This window comes from Engraulis encrasicolus, chromosome 19 (genome assembly GCF_034702125.1).
Source record: "Engraulis encrasicolus isolate BLACKSEA-1 chromosome 19, IST_EnEncr_1.0, whole genome shotgun sequence".
NCBI classification, from domain to species: Eukaryota; Metazoa; Chordata; class Actinopteri; order Clupeiformes; family Engraulidae; genus Engraulis; species Engraulis encrasicolus.
In genome coordinates, this window is record NC_085875.1 from 51,953,676 (window position 1) to 51,977,267 (window position 23,592).

Below are 23,592 nucleotides of genomic sequence, written 5' to 3' on the forward strand. Positions count from 1 at the left end.
GGTGGGGATTGAACCTGCAAACCTGTGATTTGCAGTCCAATTCCCTAGCCCAGTGTTTCCCAACCCAGGGGTACGTGTACCATTGGGGCGGTATGTGGAAAAATATGAATGATAACAAATATGTGGAGGCTGGAGCATAATCATATCTATCTATCTATCATCTATCTATATATCAATGCAGCATGTCAGAGTCCCACTTTATGTCTTGTTGCATCATTTACTTCTCTTATCTTGCATAGCTGCAGCTACTGTGGATGGTGAGAGTGGTGCTTGTGCAAGCGTGTGTGTGTGTGTGTGTGTGTGTGTGTGTGTGTGTGTGTGTGTGTGTGTGTGTGTGTGTGTGTGTGTGTGTGTGTGTGTGTGTCATGCTTTCAAATACTTTCTGTTCTATTCTACTTTCTATAATATTTTCCTCTGCTTTTCTTCTGTTTTTGCTTTCTTTCCTCTCAAGTACATTGAATGACAATTAAGCCTATGTATAATGTTTTGATTTGTGGCACTGTGTGTGTGTGTGTGTGTGTGTGTGTGCGCGCGCTTGCATGTGCGTTGGTTTGTGGGCCAATGTGTGTGAGAGGTGGTCGTTTAGATTTGGGTGGTCTGTATCAGCTCTTCGCAGATTACAGCAGTGAAATATCTGCCCTAGACATTTCCGCGGAAAAACTGTTATCTGACCATCCCATAATGTATGCATTAGATTTTAAAGCCTTCAGATTTGGTCTCTAATTTCCCTCTCTGCTATGAAGAGCCTGACATAGCTGTTGCTATGACGACCGGGAGATTGTGTCGTACCTGTCCAATTGGTGTGTGTGTGTGTGTGTGTGTGTGTGTGTGTGTGTGTGTGTGTGTGTGTGTGTGTGTGTGTGTGTGTGTGTGTGTGTGTGTGTGTGTGTGTGTGTGTGTGTGTGTGTGTGTGTGTGGAAAATAACTCTGGAGCTGACAGCCTGCACAGTGGAAGTAATTAACATAAATAGTCAATCCCGTAGAAGAGCCAGAAAGAAAAGAGAAAAAATAGAAATTGGAGAAAATATACACAGGTGATTTAGATGCCAGCACTACTCACAGTGGGGTCTGGTATCATCTAGTTAAGTTTTCTAAAGCCTAATTTGTGTGTGTGTATGTGTGTGTGTGTGTGTGTGTGTGTGTGTGTGTGTGTGTGTGTGTGTGTGTGTGTGTGTGTGTGTGTGTGTGTGTGTGTGTGTGTGTGTGTGTGTGTGTGTGTGTGTGTGTGTGTGTGTGTGTGTGTGTTTTGTGTGTGTGTGTGTGTGTGTGTGTTTTGTGAGTGTGTGTGTTTGTGATGTTAGTGTGTGAGGGAGAGTGTTTGTTTATATCTGCTTAATTAAGACTATTTGTTCTCTGTCTCTGTCTCTGTCTCTGTCTCTCTCTCTCTCTCTCTCTCTCTCTCTCTCTCTCTCTCTCTCTCTCTCGCTCTCTCTCTCTCTCTCCTCCCCCCCTTTTAGTCGAAGACCTACATGTGCAGCAGTCATGGCAAAATCCTGTGTTTTACCATCGACTTTGATGCTGGCTTCTGTTGCTCGGAGAGCCTATCACAGGTGAGAGTTTGATGGGGGTTCAGGGATTAATGTGAAAGACTCATACAGCGTAAAACATAAAAGTGAACTGTGTAGGATGGTGGCCAGAGTAGGTACTGTATTGCAACTACGCTGCTCATTGAAGCCGTGCTGCTTATTGCCAAATTTGACCTTTTCATGTATATTTATTTGGTATATTTATTATAGTATATTTATCTGGTGGTGATGGTAAGTATTTGTGAAAAATGTGAATGGCCATTTATGCATGACGTCTGGATATAAACTATTACAACAATTACAGAGTGCACCTTTAAAACAGTTACAGTTATTACAGTTATTATGAAGGAATACCAAAATGTAACATTTATTTTAACACAATCTCAATAGTCTTCGGATATTATCCAACAAAAAAAACGTATTTCTGTTGCTATGTTCCGAATATCTTTTTTTTTACCATTGTACTTATGACATGTAGGCCTAGTGTTGTAGCCTATTCTGCAAATTGGTATTTTATGTGCTGCTTGTTAGCTTTCTAGAGGCTATTTATATAACTGTGAAACTCCAACTCCAATTGTCATTGTGACACAGCACTCCACAGCACACAGGTGAACACTACACACAACAAAATTGCATGTATGTCTCACCCGTGCAAGGGGGCAGCACCCAATGGCGCCCCAAGGGAGCAGTGCGGCGGGACGGTACCATGCTCAGGGTACCTCAGTCATGGCGGAGGATGAGGGAGAGCACTGATTAATTACTCCACCAACCAACCAACTGCCATTATAAACTGTATAGTCTACAATAAAAAAATGCTGAATCAAGTGTCACAAAAATGTCAGCCGCGAGAGATAGCTGTCAGTTTCCGCTCAGCGGGCAAGTGAAAGACGGCTAGAAAGTCAAGCGGACATAAACCTGGCGGAGCGCCAGCGATTCCCGAGCTGAGACACACACACACACACACACACACACACACACACACACACACACACACACACACACACACACACACACACACACACACACACACACACACACACACACAGACACACACACACACACCAGCGCTTCCTAAGCTGACAGCCGCCAGAATTGCACGATGAGTCTGGCACAAGCTATATACCACGCACACACACATACCCCCTCCCCCTCCCCACACACACGCATTCGCACACACACACACAGAGGCAGACAGGCACATGCACCTCGACAACACACCCACACGCCCTCACTCACACACACACACGCCATTGTCTAAATGAGAGCAGTTTAGTACCCATCCATCTTCAGAGTGGCACTGAACAAGCACCACGAACACACACACACACACATGCGCGCACACACACACACACATACACACACACCTGACTCTTAACAAACACTTGGAACACAGCAACAGCAGCAACTTACCACATCACGCACACACGCATGCACGCACGCATGCACACTCGAACGCAGCAGCAAGCAATAGCAACCTACCACAACATGTGAAAGTGAAAGCTCATCTGGGAAACTCCCATTGTGACATCACAGAATTGCATTTATGCCTCACCGGTGCAAGGGGGCATCCCCAAATGGTGCCTCAAGGGAGTAGTGCAGCAAGATGGTACCATGCTCAGGGTACCTCGGTCTTGGAGGATGATGGGGGAGAGCACTGATTAATTACTCCCCCCACAAACCTGGCGGTCCGGGAGTCGAACTGGCAACCTTTTGGGCTATAAGTCTTGTATCCTAACCGCTTACCCATGACTGCCCTTAAAAGGCTCTCTGGGTCATTTCACGTGAAATCAGACACTTTGGGACCCGTGTGTCAGATTCACACAAATGCAGTTCTGGGGTGCTACCTTGCTACTAAACAGGCACAGCAAGTATGATTGAAATCTGTGTCGGTCGGGTCCCAAAGTGTCTGATTTCTCGTGACCCCTCTCCAGTCTTCTCCAATGTGCTGCTGTACATGTAAAGGTTGTAAACAAGGAATGTGTTTCTTCAGACTTACTCAGACAATAGCTCAGGTGAAGATATTAGACATCAAATCACTCTTTAAAGTTTCAGAACGGCAAATCAACCATGTGCTCACTCATTATTCCATTACTCTCTCTCTCTCTCTCTCTCTCTCTCTCTCTCTCTCTCTCTCTCTCTCTCTCTCGCTCTCTCTCTCTCTCTCTCTCACTCACTCACACACACACACACACACACACACACGCGCGCGCGCGCGCGAGCGCGCTCGGTCAAACACACCAAACACACAAATAGCTCATGTTACCTGCACATGTGTGATGACACGCGTGCTTACAGACTCTCTCTCTCTCTCTCTCTCTCTCTCTCTCTCTCTCTCTCTCTCTCTCTCTCTCTCTCTCTCTCTCTCTCTCTCTCTCTCTCTCTCACCTCCTCTCTCTCTCTCGCTCTCTCTCACTCACCTCCTCTCTCATCTCATGCCTCCAACACACTCCCTTCTTTAGTCTCTCTCTCTCTCTCTCTCTCTCTCTCTCTCTCTCTCTTTTCACCAGTCAGACAGATAGACATGCCCTCCTATTTTGTCTATATAAATATTGCCAGAGCGCTCGGAGTGGCAGCAGCAGTGGCAGTGGCCCTTGTGAAGTGAGTCATTAGGCAGCTCTTATTATTAGACCCCTATTGGCTCTGCCTGCCGCTGCCGCCACCGCTGCTGATGGGCCTGGTGGCGAGGTGGTATTGAATGCAAATACCACAATGCTGTCTGATTTTCTCAGAGCCCGAATGTTGGCCATTAATTGCACTGGGGGCCTGTAGAGCTGATTGTGCAGTGCAGACGCAGGGAGCAGGGGAGGGGAGGAGGTGCAAAGAGAGGGAAGGAGAGGAGAATAGAGGAGAGGAGAGGCAGCAGGGAGAGGGGAGGGAAGGAGGCGCGAAGAGAGGGGAGGGAGCGCGAGGAGAGGAGAGGGGAGGAGAGGAGTGGCAACGGGGAGAGAGAGCGTACTACTACGCTACTCATCCTCTGACTGCTGCAGCAAGCCTGATTGTCTTTTCTCCCCTATATACCCCTACCCTATCCTGACACACATTTACACCACTGTCACTTCTAGCGCCCCCCCCACCCCCACCCCTCATCCACACTATTCTCACCAAAACCCTCCCCTCGCATCTACACCGCTCTCACCAGCTGCCCAGCCACACTACTCCCACCACATAACGCTCTCACCACCCATTCACATTACTCTCACCACATATCACCACTAGCCTGCCCCTCGCACCTACCCACACCCCTCGCACCACTACCCTCCCACCCAGTCTACACCCCTCGCACTATTACCCTCCCACCCATCCATACAACTCTCACCCATCCCCTCCCCTCCGGTTTGCACCACTCTCATTTTCAGTTTTTTTTATAGTCATTCTTTTTTTCCAAACAAAGTCAGGAACTGTCACGATGTGCTTTTATGGAGGGCTGTACTCCGTAGCCCAGATCTGTCATTGCAACTGGCTTAATTAGCTGTCTTTCAGGCGGGCAGGCAGGCGCAAGCTGTCTGTCTTTGCTGTCTTTTAGTGTGTTTAAGTGTGTGTTTAAGTGTGAGTGTGTGCGTGTGCGCGTGTGCACACACGCCACCCTGTCCAACAGTCAAATGGAAAGTGTTCACAAAAAAAAGATCTTTTTAGAAGTGTCAGTCACTCTGTGAAAAGCGTCGCCTATTTCAGATTTAGTCAACTAATAACCCATTAGTTTCATTAAACAATGCAGGTTGAAGTGCTTTTTCACAGGCAGGGCTCTTTTTTCCTTCAAACTGAGACACTGCCGTGTTCAGCCGCTACACAAATTAATCTCAATAGAGTAGCTTTCAAGTAGAATCAGCCAGGTCCTCTGGGTGTTCAGACCAAAACAAAACCTCCAAACAGAAAATGAGTTATTTGGCTGGAGTTGAGAAGAACAACACACACACACACACACACACACAGACACACACACAGACACACACAGACACAGACACACACACACACACACACACACACACACACACACACACACACACACACACACACACACACACACACACACACACACACACACACACACACACACACACAAACACACACACACACACACACACACACACACACACACACACACACACACACACACACACACAAAACGGGAGCCGGGTTTGTATTAGAAAATACTGCTGCCAGTGTGGTTATTTAGTTGAAGCGTTTTAGTTGTCGCTAGCATTTGTTCCACTGAAATCACCTGATAGGCTGTGATTTATTTGTCTGCTTTTACAAACAGAAAATCCTTTGGAGGTACAAGTTCTCCCAGCTAAAAGGTTCCTCTGATGATGGCAAGACAAGAGTGAAACTCCTGTTCCAAAACTCGGAAAACAAACAAATTGAAATGAAGGTAAATTGAACACCTCCTCTTTCCTCTTACTCCCTCCTGCCCACTCCCGTCTGCTTCTAGTCCAAACGCACACATGCACGCACGCACACATGCACACACACACACACACACACACACACACACACACACACACACACACACACACACACACACACACACACACACACACACACACACACACACACACACACACACACACACACACACACACACACACAGACTCACTCAGAGATCGAATTACCTCCCCGTTTCTCAATTACCTCTCAACATTTCCCCTGTCGCACTTGGTCTCATTTCCAGCCCTGCTGCTGTGCATGCTTGTCTGCTGTGTTTCTCTGTGTTGACAGGAGTTGGAATTTGCCAACCTGACGGCTGTGCTCCACTGCATACATTCCTTCATCGCCGCTAAAGTGGCCTCTGTGGACCCCGTCTTCGTCAACAGCCAGACGCTGGGCACCGCCAGCAGGAAGTACGTGGGAAATAGCTAGAGACTACTGCTAATGACTACAGCACTGCTAGCAGGAAGAACATGGGAAACAGCTAGAGACTTTCAGCACCCCTAGCAGGAAGTACATGGGCAACAGTTAGACTACTGCTTCTGCTCAGCACCGCTAACAGGAAGTACATGGGAAACAACTAGACACTGCTCAGCATCGCTAACAGGAAGTACACGAATAATAACTAGAGGTGACTGCTGCTACCTGCTATTACTCAGCACCACTAAGAGGAAGAACATGGGCCACAGCTAGAGACTGCTGCTACCAAACATTTTCTAGTAAAGTAAGATACCCCAAAGTCCGCCTAACCAATGCAAACGGAGTGTGCTCAAGTTTGGTCTCCCGGCAGCCAGAGACTGCTGCTGCTGCTGCCGCTAACAGGGCGTATGTATGTGGGCCAAAGCTAGAGACTATGGCTGCCACTACAGCACCACTAACAGCGAGTACACGGGAAACAGACAAAACATCTTCCAGTTGAGTAAGATACATTATGCCCATGCTTGGGCCTATGACGTCAGGTGAACGTCCCTTTAGGAGAAGTACAAGGGCAACAGTTACAAAGATCCTCCTATTAGAGTAAGAGACATCAAGCCCATACTTTTCCTGGATCCCTATGACATTAGGTGAACACCCCTTCCGGAGACCTTCGGTTAGACCTTTGGAGACTTTAGGTTGAGAATAAATGGAGTTCCCTTAGCTCGTAGATGATGTTAGCACACAACAACACAACACGTCATCAAACGCCACAGAAAGAAAAGGAGGAGGGGACAACGCCCCCATGGGAGAGCGAACTTGAGCACACTCCTTTGCATTGGGTAGGTGGAGTTTGAGGTATTCTACTCCACTAGAATATGCTTGCAGAGACTACTGCTACCGCTAACAGGAAGTATGTGGGCAAGAGCTAAGGACTACTGTTGCAGCCCCCACAGTGGCCACGTCCAGAACGCTCACTCGGGCACTACATAGCACACTACATAGGATACTACATACTGTACGTTGCATAATGTGTTATGTAGTGAACAATTGACTCTCAACACCCACCGCTACCAGGAAGTATGTACATGGACTTCAGCTAGAGACTACTGCTACTGCTACAGCCCTATGGTCAGTGTTGCCAGATGTGAAATGTTGAACTATCTTACCTAAACCTTGAATTTATCATTCTTGGGGGGCTTTTTGGTGGGAAATGATCATACATGAACCAGGTGGTTGTTTTAAAGCAATTGAATTAAAAATTATGACATAATCGGACATACGTCATGTTTTTTTTCACGGTATTGATCGTGAAGAGGACAACATTTTGGCACGAATATAATAAATTATTGTACATCTGGCAACACTGTCTACCATAGCCATGTCTGACATGCTCACTCGGGCACTACATAGCACACACACATAGGGTGCCAGTTGCCTCGTTTTGTTTTCCCATATAATGTACTATGTAGTAAACGAGTGAACGAATTCTTGACTCAGCTGGCAGGTTTTTTTTTTCTCCATGTAACACACACGTCGACGTGGCATCCTCGACTCGACTATTTTATGCACAAATTCTATATAGATATATTTAGTTCTTGTTATTTTTATATGACTTGTAAAATACTGTAAGAATTGATATGTGAAAGAAGAAAAACACAATCTTTTAGGGTTAGGGAATATTTTGACATGCATCAACAGACAATTTGGTATACGGTTTCTTTTTTCCCTTTTATCACAAAAAATAGTGGCCAAGTAGCCTGTGGCAATCGGTTAGAAGGGTGTCAAAGACATTGATACATTTTACAACTACATGGCCACTTTTAGAGCACAGACCTCAGTCAAGGCAGCTCAATTTCCCACAAGACTTAATATTATTCACCCCTTATCCTGGATTCCAGGCAATCATTGCAAAATCAAAAAAAAAAAAATCATTGCTAGGTTGACCAGTTCATGACGTATCCAACAACTTCACCAACATCTGTCCATGACTCTTTTGTGCTATGTTGTTAAGAAACGAATAAACAGAGAGGAAATATAAAAACAAAGCCCCTAATTTTGTTTTTCTGTCATAGACATCATTTGCTTACTTTGATACTCATTCCCAAATGTTTTTTTTTCTTCAAATACTGTGTGTATGTATGTATGATTGTATGTACAGTATGTATGTATGTATGTATGTATGTATGTATGTATGTATGTATGTATGTATGTATGTATGTATGTATGTATGTATGTATGTATGTATGTATGTATGTATGTATGTATGTATGTATGTGCTATGTTTGAGAAAGTTTCTCTGTATGAAGTACAAAGTATGGAGGATGGAAAAGATGAGAATATCCCTACCCACATATTAACGTATACAAGACAAACATGTGAGCTACATATGCGTTCCTTTGACATTGGCCTGACCATTTTAGCTGAAGCTCTGTATTTCCATCAATGTTACTGTGTGACTTGAAAGGTCAGCGGGAAATTAAATTTCAAGACAGGAATGCATAATGTATAAAGTACAGAACTGTGTCTTTGGCCATCAACTATATTCCAATGTGAACTTTTTCAGAAGCAAAACTTAGTTTTAAAAAAAGTTCAATCTTTTTTTCCCCGGACCAAAACCAACAAGAATGGTAAATTTCCTTATGAGTCATCTCACTGCAAAAGCCTTCCAATATGGAGGGATATATCAGTGTGTCTTTTTTTTTTTAAGAGAAACCTGTCAGACAGGACTATAGCGAAGCTCTCTTTTCACCGAGCAGAGAGGTTGTCTTGCTCACATCTTAACCCTAGGTCACTCCATGACTTTTTGATCCTAATTTCTCTCTTTTTTAAGTTGTATGTGAAAGCTCTTCAGTTTCATCAGCAAAGATCAAAAGCAGACTGATTGTGCTTTCACAAACCTCATTAACTCTAACTTTTTCATCAAAGGAGCAATTAAGAGAAGGCCTTGGAACAAATGTAAGCATGTATGTCCCCCCCCCCTCCTTCTCTCTCTCTCTCTCTCTCTCTCTCTCTCTCTCTCTCTCTCTCTCTCTCTCTCTCTCTCTCTCTCTCTCTCTCTCTCTCTCTCTCTCTCTCGTGAGAGACAGAATATAGAAAATATCCATCTCTGTTTAGTTGGAGGTGCTTTTGTCTGGCATTAATGGTGCAGTTAATCAGATAAGTGCAGTTCTCTTCTGTTTGGAAGTGGGATAACCAAGTTTTTTAATGAGGAAATGTAGTGTGAATGCACACACACACACACACACACACACACACACACACACCCACACACACACACACACACACACACACACACACACACACACACACACACACACACACACACCACACACACACACACACACACACACACACACACACACACACACACACACACACACACACAATGATGTGATTCTATCAGTATTTGAAAAAATGCAGAAGAGGTTTTGATTACATCCTTACATCCTATGGTGTTTTTCCTCACCATACAGAATTGCTGCCGTAGCTTCTGCTGTTTCTGCCACTTTAAAATTCAGTTTCTTAAGAGTGCACTGCTAAATTCTTAATCTGCATTGGAAGACCCCCAAGAATTGGCCTATTAATTGCTGACTCTTTCATTAATTACTCCGGTGAATATTTTATGTTACCACCCCCTTGGAAACTCAGGAGGTCCCGAATCACGAATCAGACCATTTGGGGAAAGTGCTGTCTAAGAATCATACATATATCACAAATGTTGTAAGCACAGATGCCTGAATACTTCACCATTTGACTTCTGAGGAATACTTTAGTACATGGTGCACTAAGCTTTACACATTTTTTTCTGATCGCTAAAGCTATTTTTTTGTAACATAAAGGACCACTTCAGTCAATTTCAATATGCTGTTGTATTCCTCACGCTACCCTTGACTTGTCAGTACCCGGTGATGCCACATTTTTCGGCTCAGCCCTTTCCGAGATATGAGCTATTCTAATGGGGGCAGCGTTTGTTTAATTTTTTTTTTTTTAAATGGACATAGGCCTACTCCAAATATTTCCCCAAAAGGTAACGCTGTTTGCTAGTTGTCTGCTGATGTTGTATAACATTTTGGATGTTTTTGGGAATAAATAAAAATGTTTTTCTGAAATGTAAACAAAGCGCTGCCCACATTACAATGACCAGGATCTCGGAAAAGGCTGAGGAAGAAAAAAAACAAAACCTCAGGTACTGACAAGTCTAGGGTAGTATGAGCATTACAACTGCATGTTAAAATTGACTGAAGTTATCCTTTGAGCTGTTTTTGCAGAACTCTTCACATGCATACGATAACCTGAACACACAAAATCAGCTGTGTACATACGTACATTGCAGAATCCAACACAGTATGCTTAACTCTACACACAGTTGTAAAATGAAAGATTGTGAAATGATTTCGTACCAAATCATTAACACACCCATCACATTACTAGCACACATTGCAGTATAGACAGAGAGTAAAAAATTAAAAAACAAACTTTGACTCTTGGTTTCTTTTTTCACAAAGTGGCATTTTGAGGATAATTTCCAGACAGAAAAGATATTCGCTTTTCTATTTCTCAGTAGCCTTGCGATGGTCTATTATGAGACTATTTCAGATAAGATATCACTCTTGTGTCCATAGGAGAAATATCCCTAACCTGAAGTTTTAGTGATGGCAAATCACGCACTGACACTGATAGCGCACATACTGTATTTTTTTTTCATTTTGTTCTGACCTAGTGGGGGGCCAGAACCTTGTTGTCCAAGGGCCGCATCTGGTCCCAGGGCCGCCATTTGAATAGCCCTGCTTCATAAGTTTATGCATCTGTGTGAAGAATTCCGCAAAAGCAGACACATTTTCTAAAAAAAAAAATAATAAAAAAAAATCTTCAGCAAACAGAGCAAAAACTGTAAGTCAAAGACTTATCTGCCATGACAGTTAACGTTCACCATAATCATTGGCGCTGGCAAAACCAGACAGCAGCCCAGTAAAGTTTCTATAAAAAATAGCCTGTAGCGGCAGCCTTACTGTAGAATCAGAAGATACACTCCTCTGCCATATGTTTGCTTTATTGTTCCATTCGGTTTCAAATACATACATTTATATGTGATACACTAAACGAAGCACAGCACAGTACCAATAGAACGTGGGATTGCAAAGGGTTGTGAAAATGAAAGGAGATTACTTTCTTGGCTGGCAACTAGTTTGTGTTAAGGATGTCTGTACGTAAGTGCTTTTATTGTGTGTGTGTGTGTGTGTGTGTGTGTGTGTGTGTGTGTGTGTGTGTGTGTGTGTGTGTGTGTGTGTGTGTGTGTGTGTGTGTGTGTGTGTGTGTGTGTGTGTGTGCATGTGTGTGTGTGTGTGTGTGTGTGTGTGTCCGTGCATGTGTGCGTGCGTTCGTGCGTACATAGTTCAAGTGTATGGATGTGGGATTTTTTTTAGATTTCACAGTGTCTGTGCCATTCTGTGTATGCATGTCTTTTCTACATGAAAGGTAATTATTCATCAAAATAATTTGCGACTCTCAAAAGTTTGGTTTAAGAATTACGCTGCAGTTCATTCTTTCATCAAATATTCTCTATTACCCATGAACTCATTTAGATGCCCTGATACGAGGCATCAGAAACAGCCTCCAAATTTTCAACTGTGAACACATATGATGATGATGATGATGATGATGATGATGATGATGATGATAATGATGCATAATACTGTCTTTACAATAAAAATAAATCTATTGTTAGGAGTTGATTTTTTATGTATTTTATTCAACAACAACAAAAAGCGCAGAGCACATATAGGTATAAAAATACAATGCCGTCTCATGACCCTGGCATCATTTTTGTGTTTCATATTGATGTGGTTGCCTAGATGTAGACCTCTGCCCAATCCTAGACAACAGTGAAGTCATGTTGCCAAGAGGGGATATTTACAGAGAGTTAAGAACCACCTTTTTGATGGCAAGGGCAAGGGCAAGGGCATACCGTTGGCATAAAATGTTGCTGCCAGGGGGGTATTCCAAGAACATGGTTAAGTGATAAACCTAGGTAAGTTAACCTAAGGGAAGTGGTACACCTGCTAATAGATAGTCTACTGGTGTCATTCAGTTAAGAGAATGCGGACCCCAGGCTCTTTTATTAGATAATGTACTGTTCCCTGAAGCTTAACGCAATATGCTTTGCTACTGTGCCAGGCTCCTCAAATACCCACTCCTGGTCAAAGAGTTAAAAAGTGGCGCATCAGGAATGAGACCATGATTAAAAATAGCATTAATACAGCACAGACCTCTGCCAAGATGGCGTCTTAGATCATCACCATAAAATAGTAACATGAGCCTGGTTCTACACTGACAAAATGTCATTATGAGACAGGGATCTAGCATTTGTTTAGTTATTTTGCAAACCAAAAAATACATACCCATGAATCCTGATGCCTAATGCCTTTGGCAGAGGTAATGATTATGATTTGTATTTACGTCTTCATCTTAGGATAACTGTTCACGGCCAAGAGGACCACAAGTGGTAATGACAATGTATAGTGTCACGAAAAACCTGTCCCCTCACCGAAGGCATTCTCTTCCAATGTAACCACTGCGTCAAAAGTAGCCTGCCCCTCAATCAATCTTGTGCCTCTGTCGTCTGGCATCTGTAGTGTAGTTTAAAGCAGATGTGATGCCGGGTTAATGCCTGCGGGTGAGTCTGATATAGACATGGTAGACAAAGAAGAAAGTCACCGAAGCCTTTTCAGTGGTGGATATTTTACTGTTTTATTGGCCAAGTGCCTAGACTGACGTTCAGAGTCATAAATTATCCACATCTGATGATGCTCCGATTACTTTCTTCTTTGTCTGCACCTACTAGTCCTCTCCAGATTGTGAAGTGCAGTAGCGTGGGCTGCACAATACATCGAAAATGTATCAATATCGCGATATCAAGAGTGGCAATATGCATATCGGAAAAATGGCTTAATTATTCGATAACAAGTCAAACATTTCTGTGCTGTCCTGCCGTCCTGCTTCTGTGCTAGCCGAATGTCAACAAATGCGGGAGAAGCCCGCCATGACCAAAGCCACGCCCCCCTCACAGACCGACAAATTAGTGACAAGAAAAACACTCGGCTGTATTTCTAAATATCGTTTAAATATCGTTATCGAGGTATTGCATATTGAGTATCACAATTTTTTTCTGATATCGTCCAGCCCTAGCGCATAGGATATCTTTCTTTTCAATGTGATAGACATGGTATATTCTTAGTATTGCCAAATTGGGGAATTTAAATGACAAGGCCCACTTGCCCTGTGATCTCGGGCTGGCAAGTAATCTATAAAGTGACAAATGACTCTTCATTATGAATGGAAATCATCATCGTCTCACTACAAGGTTAAGCCTGAAAAAAAAGAAGGCAAAGTGAATTTGTAACAGTCTCGTACACATTTCAGTAGTGTATGTACGTTTAAAGAGGCTAACAACAGTGAATCTCAATTCCTTAATATCCGTTTGCCTTTTCTTAAATTGCATTTACAGGTCTATCTTTGTCATTTTAGGCCTACCGCATGTTTATCATTCTAATATTTTGCAGTCAGCCTTCGAGCCAGGGCTGGACTGGTGGAGAAATAGGACCCGGGCACTTCTGACTTAAAGGGACCCCTCATAATTAGCTGCGCAGAACTGACTCAGGGGTGGGTGCGGGACCCACCGGGAAATGCCAGATGGCCAGTCCAGCCCTGTCTTCGTGCTTTAGCTTCACCCAACCACTCAAACATACAATCCCCAAGCTGCAGACCACATGCATGCTGCTCGCACCCCCCATGCCCCAAGGCATCTTTAGCCCCTGTGCATGCACAAGTAAACACACTATCGATTCTCAATATTTATTACTGAGCCCCACATCACTTCATCTGTCCCCTTTGGCCTTTTTGGGTTTTTTTCACAAGCATAAACCCCTTAGGATATGTATGATTGTATTGATGTAATTCATGTTACAGATCATAAAGATGTATTTTTTATATTCTTATTTTCCCCACACATAATTATAAACTGTATATAGTCCATATACTCTCAGCATGATTCTCTGTGTGAGTAGGGTTGCCAGCCATCTGTGAAATAAATATGGGACACTTCATTGTCGCGGGGGGTAGGGGTCCTTCCCCAGAAAAAAAAATACTTCTCAGATGCAATTTCCTGCATTTTAACCAAATTGTGTCTTGTTTCAGCTCAATACGGAACTGTACTATTATTTCTATATACGGGACGATTCCGTAGTTCAAGGGCCGGTTGGCAACCAGTCTTACCCACTTAATATTTCTGCCTATGAACGGGGAATTACACTGTAGTTGCTTGTGCACTGTTCAGGGGTCCATTTCTCGAAAGCGTCTCTGCTATCGTCGTTAGCAAAGTCCTTCGTAAGAGCGACTCAACTCTCTATCGACAGCGACGCTCATCACTAAATCCAAGGGAACGTTAAGACGGTCTTAAGACGGTTAGCAACGACAAGAATCGAGAAACGGACCCCAGATTCTTCCAGACATAATCAAACATCCATTTGAATATCACAGAGTAGGCCTGCCTCTCTTGGTTGGTAAGGGTGGTGGTTGAACCTGCAAGCCTCTGACCCGAACACCAGGGAGGATAAACAATAATTAAAAATGGTAAAATATGTTTGCAGAGTTTTCCATCTCTCCTGTGAAGTTCCTGTGTGTGAATCTTGACCTTGGCAGATGCGCAGCTGTCTTGGCTATAAATAGTCTGAGGCCCAGCACAGCACAGCAAAGGAGATAAGGGAAAACAAGTGGAGTGGAAGCCTGACAGACTGAGTAAACCCTCTTATTGTAAATTGGCAAAAGGTTGTGTTTCCTGTCCAAATTTTGTTTAACTTTTGCGCCAAATTCTCTCTGAAATTGTCTAAAATTATATTTGTCATCTGTTAATAAAAAACACATGTTGGATGACATTACAGCAACAGCAGCTTGTGGTTTACCTGAGCATTCTCTATCTCACCGCCTCAGTTAAAGCAGAGATGTGCCATAATGTACCATTTCATTGAGTGCGAGAGGAATTCAAGTTGGACAAGATAGAGGGGCAAATGGCAGAGGGCGAAGGCGTTTACGTAAAAAAGGCAGATGCTATTTGCATCCGGGTGTAAATAATGAACATTGCGATTTGCACCTGGGTGTAAAATAGTCACTGTTGCTATTTGCACCCGGGTGCAATTGAGCAAGGCACCTAACCCCAAGGACTCCATGGACTGTAACGAATAGCCTGTGATATCTTTAAGTCGCTTTGGATAAAAAAAAGTGTCAGTTAAATGTAATAATGATGAACAACAGCCCTGCCATATAAAGGGCAATTTCCAGCCTTTTAGTGTCAACAGTAACATAATCTAATATCTTATACATAACCAGATTGCAGAAAAAGTTGGGACACTTGGGATTTTTGTGAATAAAAACAAAATGCTGTCAATTTCAAAACATTTAATACTTACATAAGACAGATAATAGTATGAAGTCAACATGTCAACTGTAAAACCCAAAGACAATGATTGTTTTGAGGGAAATATGATCCATACAACAAATCTTAAAAAAAGTTGGGACAGGGTCAATACAATGATGTAATAGTTGGATGATAAAAAATATAACATTTTAAAATGTACTATATTGAATGCCAACCTGAATTAAAGACCACTTACACATTACACAGTGTAACAATAAAGTACAGTAAGGCAAGGCAAGGCAAGTTTATTTATATAGCGCATTTCATACACAGGTGCAACTCAATGTGCTTGTGACATTGTATCACATGAAGCGGGGGGAGGGGTAATTGGGAGGGAGACAGAGAGTCCAAACATTGCTTGTCCTCCAAGGAGCGATAAGAGTCCTGACCTTGGTCAGCTCGCTGCAACTGCAGCTAGGGCGCCAAAGCAAAATAAGATTTAAGTTTGGGTTATGCAGACATTCCTTTTCTATTCTGCAGCAATTCTCATGTGACTGGCCACACGTTTCACATACAGTTGAAGTTCGAGCAACCTAGCTTCCAAGCCGATCGATTCCATCTGGCGATTGTGCGCGACAAGTCCATCAATGTGGCGATCAATAGCTTCAAGGTGGCGATGTCCGGCCACAAGCATTTCACAAATTTGTCCATCACACGCTGACCAGGAACAAAACCCTCCAAACACGATTCACAACCGCATTCTGTGCTCGAATCTCACTGCCCACCCGATCAATTGAGCCGGACAGCCTGGGGCCTCTAATGGCTGCCGCGATCTTTGAGCAAATGCGGTACAGCAGTCCCAAGAATATTCCAATTCCCAAGGAACCTGCTGCCACCATGAAGCCAAAAATTTAGACATCTTCTACGTCCTCAATGTTTAACGGAGCCAGACACATGACTTTCCACTTCCCCCACGAGTCCATCACATAGCCAGCCGCCGTCCCATCAGGACAGTTGGGCTGCCCCGAACCCACTTTGATCTTCGAAAAGATGGTGTCAATTGCGTTGATAGACCAGTTGACCAAATCCACTGTTAATTTCTTTTCAGGAGAACAGGGCAAACCATTGCAGATTGGCAGTGTCATTCAGAAGCAAAGATTTTGAAAGACTACTTATTTATTAAATTAAAATTATTGAATTATTACAATTGCAGGTATATAAGAGCTATTTCTGTAATGCATTTTGCATGATACTGGATGCATCATCTATTGGGCAGATAGCCAACATGGCTACCGCGACCTCAACATAGTAGTTTGGAAGACTGCCAACCGCTGTTTTGTCAATATTGAACCGTACGCACGCACCTGTGTAACTTGTGCAGGTGTTCACGCGTGCGTAAAATTGGCATGAAATACGGATTGCAATGCGCATGGCAGGGTTGGCAGGCTTATGATGAGGTCAAGGGGGCGTTTGTTCAAAAAAGTTTGGTTGAAAACCACTGATCTAAAACTAACAACATGCCATACCCCCTCCCTCTACTCCAATCCCACTGCCTCTGTGAGTGCTCGTGAGTATGCAGATAGAGCTGACGAGCTGAAATGGCTTTCAGAGATGGCGTCAGCAGTGTATGGAGAATTCCCCTCAGCAAACCCTTGAAACAGAACCTACACAAACAAACGCAAGCATGGATGCAACCGTGCACAGCACACACACACAGACAAACACACACCTACAGACACGCACGTGCGCACACACACACGCATGCACTCGCGCGCGCACACACACACACACACACACACACACACACACACACACACACACACACACACACACACACACACACACACACACACACACACACACACACACACACACACACACACACACACACACACACACACACACACACACAATCAACAGGACATGTTTCTCTTCCTTTCTTCCTTTTGTGGGACAGCAGCAACAGCATCCAGATCCTTCTACTGCAGCTATCTTTATTTTTATTGGTAAGCTCTTCTCTCCAGCATTTGCTTTATGTTCCACCACGAATAGCCTGAACATTTGAGCCCTAAAAGTTCTCATTATAATTTCATGGCTGTATCGTTAGATGTATATGAAAGGGATTTTTGAAATTAGCCTGATGGAAAATGAGGCATTATAAACAACTTGAAACAATCCATCTGTCAGGGGGGTTCAATGAAAATAATGTTCATTTTGATGTTTGATCTGTCTGAGTGACAGACAGTGATTTTTTTTTTTTCATTGTCAACTTTTAACTTTTTTGTCACAGGATGTAATTAGGCTTTTTTCATACTCAACTTTCAACTTTTTTGTTGTCACAGGATGTAATTATGGCTTTTCTCCTCAAGATCCTCACAGCTGTCACCCTCTGCAGCACCTTGCTTGTATTATTACCATCCAGTAAAGCTGAAATTTCAATACGTAAGTAATATTTCATGCAGCACCTCTCTATCTGTCATCTTCCTGAAAAAGTGTCAAAATGAAACATCAAAGTCATTTGTCTATAAGCAAGCTGCCAGATCTTGTTTCACTCAGGTATGTGAGGTTTTATCAATATCCTGTCATACTTACATGTACGGCAAGCAGATTTTTCTCTTTTTCGTTTTCATGCCTAAGTGAAGCTGCTTTAATTTATTGTGCACTTCCCCCCCCAGTCTGTTCCAGAGTTTTGTAGCTCATAGAACTTTGGTTTTTTTAACTTGTGACGTCATAGTACGAACTATCAATTTCGCTCATCTTCTAATCACACAAGTCTGTGATCATACACTTCAAACTGTTCAAAATTAGAGAGCTAGTGAAAGTATAGGTCGTGTGGTGTATGTGTGGAATCATGTTAGAAAATGGGGAAGCTAATTTGTGCCACTGGGATCTAGTAACACCGATTGTAGTTGCTGCATCTGTTCCCTGTCATCTGGCTCCTCTCCTCTCCTCTCCTCTCCTCTCCTCTCCTCTCCTCTCCTCTCCTCTCCTCCTCTCTTCTCTTCTCTTCTCTCTCTCTCTCTCCTCTCTTCTCTTCTCTTCTCTTCTCTTCTCTTCTCTTCTCTTCTCTTCTCTTCTCTTCTCTTCTCTTCTCTTCTCTTCTCTTCTCTTCTCTTCTCTTCTCTTCTCTTCTTCCCTCTCCTCTCCTCTCCTCTCCTCTCCGCTCCGCTCCTCTCCTCTCCTCTTCTCCCTCGTCGTGGCCATTCCCCTGGGCCATAATTGGGAACAGCAACATTTCCACTCCACACCTCACCCACCTAAGTAAATCCATACTATGCAACACAACATCATACACACCAACATCATGCTTTTATCATTAACTAAGTTTTTATTAATGCTTAATAAAATATCTACAAATAATATATACAAGATTTTACATACCTTGTAACCGAGTATTTATTCATTTACAAGCAATTTGCAAATGTTTGATAAGGATATAAGATATTAACATAACATTTCCTCGTCATTTACAAACATTTGTTAACATTTCCTAGTCATTCACAAACATTTGTTAATGTTTTGTTCATCAATAGTTAATTATTTATTAAGTCTTTATAATGCTTTTTTGCATCCATTATTATAAAGTGTTACCAAGATATTTTATTGGTCTTTTTGGACTTCATTATGGACAGGACAGTATGAGAGGTAAACAGGAAGCGAATGGGGAGAGAGATTGGGAGTCTGGGAGGGGTCTTCAAAGGACCCGGACCGGGAATCAGATATGTAACCGGTACATTTTGTAGCAGTAGCTAGCAGATGATAGGTGTGAGTGGACATTCCCTGCCGTTGTTTGACGGTTTCACTGTGCACCACTCTGGAAATTGCTGTTTGTTTCTTGTTGAGGTCAGATTTTGCTCCATGTGTAAGATGAAATATTGCCTTAAAATCTGTTTTTATATAATATATTATAACTGTATGTAATATTTTATATTCTGCATCCATTCATTTATTTATTTTCACTAATCTACTGGGTTCATTCATTCACTTCTACGTACAATCATTCACAAATTCACTTAAGGAAATGTCAAGAACCTTGTACCATATTGGGTGTTTGCACGAAGACACTACAGCCCTTGAGAAAGTGTAATATTTGGACCAAGCTTATCCTCTGGTACAGAACCATGACAAACTCAAGGGCCTACATTTTCAATGGCAGTTTGCGGCACTGATTGACTACTAATGTGTATTAATGTGCAGTCAGTGTGCACTTGTGGTACACTACAACACTACAACCCTTATCACGAGCCAAACAAGGATAATAATATATGAAACTGAATTGCACTACTTGCTCCTTTCTATTAATTTGAACAGCCCCTCTCTGTACAATTTGTACATTCAAATTAGTATATGGGACTTAGACATTAAGCACTCTGTACTGGAGAAGCAGCGGTTGGCAAGCCTGCTCTCATTTTGTGATGACGGAAACAATCTTGGTCCAGCATCCATTTCCTCTGTTGAGGGAGATATGTCCTGCTGATAATAACATAAATGGAACATTTTTCCTGGTCATTTTTTTCCTGTTTCAGTTTTTTGTTGCTCCTACCCTATTTTTTCCTTCTCCAGAGCTGTAATTTACCGGATTACTGCAATTTTTCCTGTGCTTCTCCACCGTGTATGTATGTGTGTATGTGTGTGTGTGCATGTGTGTGTGTGTGCGTGTGTACGTGCATGTGTGAGTGCGTGTGTTTGTGTGTGTGTGTGTGTGTGTGTGTGTGTGTGTGTGTGTGTGTGTGTGTGTGTGTGTGTGTGTGTGTGTGTGTGTGTGTGTGTGTGTGTGTGTGTGTGTGTGTGTGCGTGTGCGTGTGCGTATGCGTGTGTGCTATGCTTCTCCACTAGTAGACGTGTTGGAGGGACATTTCTCCTCAGCGTTGTCTACATAACATCATGTACTCTAGTCTTGTATGTGAGTGCACTGCTTGTCTACTGCATGACTAATGCTTTTTGGCTTTTAACCATTCAACCCATTTTAACCCACACATGACATGTTGTGGCCATTTTGTTATGTAAGTGAACAGTACAGTCCTTATTGAATCTTTTGACTGATCCGAATATTTTGGTTGCGTTTTTTTTAAGCCAGAGAAGTGTGTCATAGTCAGGGAATCACTTAAGGCTTATGTTACCAAATACTTTAACACGTGGGGGCATCTGTAAATTAATATAGTTTTCCATACTATGTTCAGCTTTCAGTGGTCAGCCACCACAGCAGTAGCTAGTTATTATTGTATTATGTCACTAGAATTTTCATGAGAGGAGTGATTGTAATTATTATTATATTTATTTTTTTGTACACTGTGTGACTTTAACTCTACTGTCAAGGCCACTGCAGCATGATGTCATCTGATTATGCTCCAGTCACAGCTAATTTACAGATGACATTACATTGCCTTACCCTTATCTGATACTTTTATCCAAAGCGACTTACAGTTATTTTAAATACAGGGTATTGGTTACAGTCCCTGGAGCAATATGGGTTTACATGCCTTAGAGGCCCTCAGCTATGGAGTGAGATAGAGAGTGGATGGATGGGATTCAACCTGCAACCATCTGATCTAAAGCCCATCTCCTTATGGCCACGGCTGCCCCCTTAGCCTACTTCATATAAAAGAGCACAGTTCTGCACAACACCGTCACCACAGCCACAAGGATGGTTTATTTTGGAGGGTATTGTTTGTCATTAGACAAAAAAAGACTTCTTTATTTCACTTTATTGCATCTGAATTTGAAGGTTTGTAAGCAATACGAGAGTGATGGTGGCTACCAGGAAGTGAAAAGACATTAGCCTGAAATAGATGACTGTGAATCTCTCTCATGAGGTCGACTGCAACCATAAAAGCAACCCTTAGTTAATTGAATCAAGCAACTAGTCAAATGCAAGCATAAAAACCAGATGAAAGAGGCACAATGAATTCAGACACACCACATTGGCATACACATTCTCCCAGAATACAACACCAAAAGACAAGTAGAGTCTCATATCCTTCTCAGCAAAAATCACAACACCACAAAGACAATGAACAGAACTGAGAATCTACTATGATGATGACACCTTTACCACTGTCATTATTTTCTTTGTCTTCCAAAATTGAGCGTCTACTTCCAGCACACTCATAAATGGAGCCAGAGTCATGTGATTGCCCTTAACATAGCGTCTTTTTTTCGCAGCACTTTCTCCCTTGAAGACACGGCCCCTATTTTAAGCGTGTTGTTACCAGAATTACAATCATCAGAGGTTGTAATAGCCTAGCAAGTGCTGTTAAAGGGACACTGTGTGAGATTTTTAGTTGTTTATTTGCAGAATTCATGCTGCCCATTCACTAATGTTACCTTTTTCATGAATACTTAGGCCTACCACCAGCATCGAATTCTAAGTATTCATTATGACTGGAAAAATTGCATTTTTCATAGGCCTACATGAAAAGGGGGATCTTCTCCATGGTCCGCTATTTTGAATTTCCAAAAATAGCCATTTTTAGCTGCAAAAATGACTGTATTTGGACCATACTAGAAAATACTTGTTTATTACTTAGTAAACTTTCATGTAAAGAACAAAGATGAATGAATGAATGAATGAATTAATGAATGAATGAATGAATGAATGAATGAATGAATGAATGAATGAATGAATGAATGAATGAATGAATGAATGAAACTTTATTGTCATTGTACAGGTACAACGAAATTGGTTAAGTGCAGATGCTCACGGTGCTTAGAAATCAACAAAGAAACCTATATATATACTGTATAAAAATAATTCAGATTTTAAAAAGTCAGCTGTGCAAAATTAAGTGTGTAGATTGCTTTTGGATAAAAACTGTCTTTTAGCCTGTTTGTACTAAGAGCCCTGTAACGCCTGCCTGATGGCAGCAGCTCAAACAGTTTATGTCCAGTATGGTAGGGGTCTCTGATGATTTGCTTGGCTTTCTTTAGACAGCGACAGGAGAACAACTCCTCTAAAGAGGGCAGGGGACAGCTGGTGTAATAAGGCCAAAAACCCGTGCTCCTGGACACGGAATTGTTTGAAGTGCTTTCTATAGGCTATTTCCACAGTCTTGTGTTTCCTCAGGATTTTTATAATTTCAAATATTTTGTCTCAAAAAAAACATTTCTTACTGACAGGTTAGGGTTAGGGATTGTTTTGGTCTGGGCACAGCTAGTTTTCTTTCATTCATTATATGAGTTTGATAGCCTAGCAACTAACTGGAAAAGTTATTTCTCAAAAATATGTATTTAATGACAGGTTAAGGTTAGGGAATGTTTTGGTCAGGGCACAACTTAAATTGCTATAGCATTATTTTGTTTAGGATTAGCATTTGGTATGTATTTTCTAATGATAGAGTCAACACAGTGCTGTGGTAATAGCTAGGGTGACCACCTGATAATAAGTCCAAGGGGTATGCTTCGGAGGGACAAAGTGGGACAGACCCTGGCGTGCACGCGCACTCCCCCCCCCCCAACATTTGGCTTTCACACCACCTTACATATATATGAATATAATCTATTATATTATATATATTATATATTATATTCATATATTCATTCATTATATATGAAATATTATATTCATAGTGGTGTATCCCCCTAAATCTTGGGCTTTATATGCCACAAGGCATGGATAGGTAACAGGTAGGCCTATTAACCAAAACATTGTGTATATGGACACAATATTATGCAACCAATATGCCGTTTTTTCCTTCTAAATACTGCAAATATAAAGTAGCCTAGGCTATAGATAAAATGTAATCTGTGCTTAACCCCCACATCCCTAATAAATACATAAATTAATAATAGCAACACATTTATAAATTTAGACATTGT

The 23,592-nt window shown here is 42.3% G+C and overlaps 2 protein-coding genes across 2 annotated transcripts in view; both read left to right on the forward strand.

The window, feature by feature from the left end:
- sntg2 (syntrophin, gamma 2) overlaps nucleotides 1–6,383 on the forward strand; it is a 118,331-nt gene extending 111,948 nt beyond the window's left edge. The window contains exons 15-17 of the mRNA XM_063183413.1: nucleotides 1,458–1,550; nucleotides 5,785–5,895; nucleotides 6,243–6,383. Coding sequence (XP_063039483.1) covers nucleotides 1,458–1,550; nucleotides 5,785–5,895; nucleotides 6,243–6,383 — 345 coding nt within the window. The remainder of the gene's footprint in view (nucleotides 1–1,457; nucleotides 1,551–5,784; nucleotides 5,896–6,242) is intronic.
- An 11,330-nt stretch (nucleotides 6,384–17,713) lies between these two features.
- tpo (thyroid peroxidase) overlaps nucleotides 17,714–23,592 on the forward strand; it is a 69,236-nt gene continuing 63,357 nt past the window's right edge. The window contains exons 1-2 of the mRNA XM_063184681.1: nucleotides 17,714–17,783; nucleotides 18,120–18,219. Of these exons, the coding sequence (XP_063040751.1) occupies nucleotides 18,129–18,219 (91 nt within the window). The 5' untranslated portion in view covers nucleotides 17,714–17,783; nucleotides 18,120–18,128. The remainder of the gene's footprint in view (nucleotides 17,784–18,119; nucleotides 18,220–23,592) is intronic.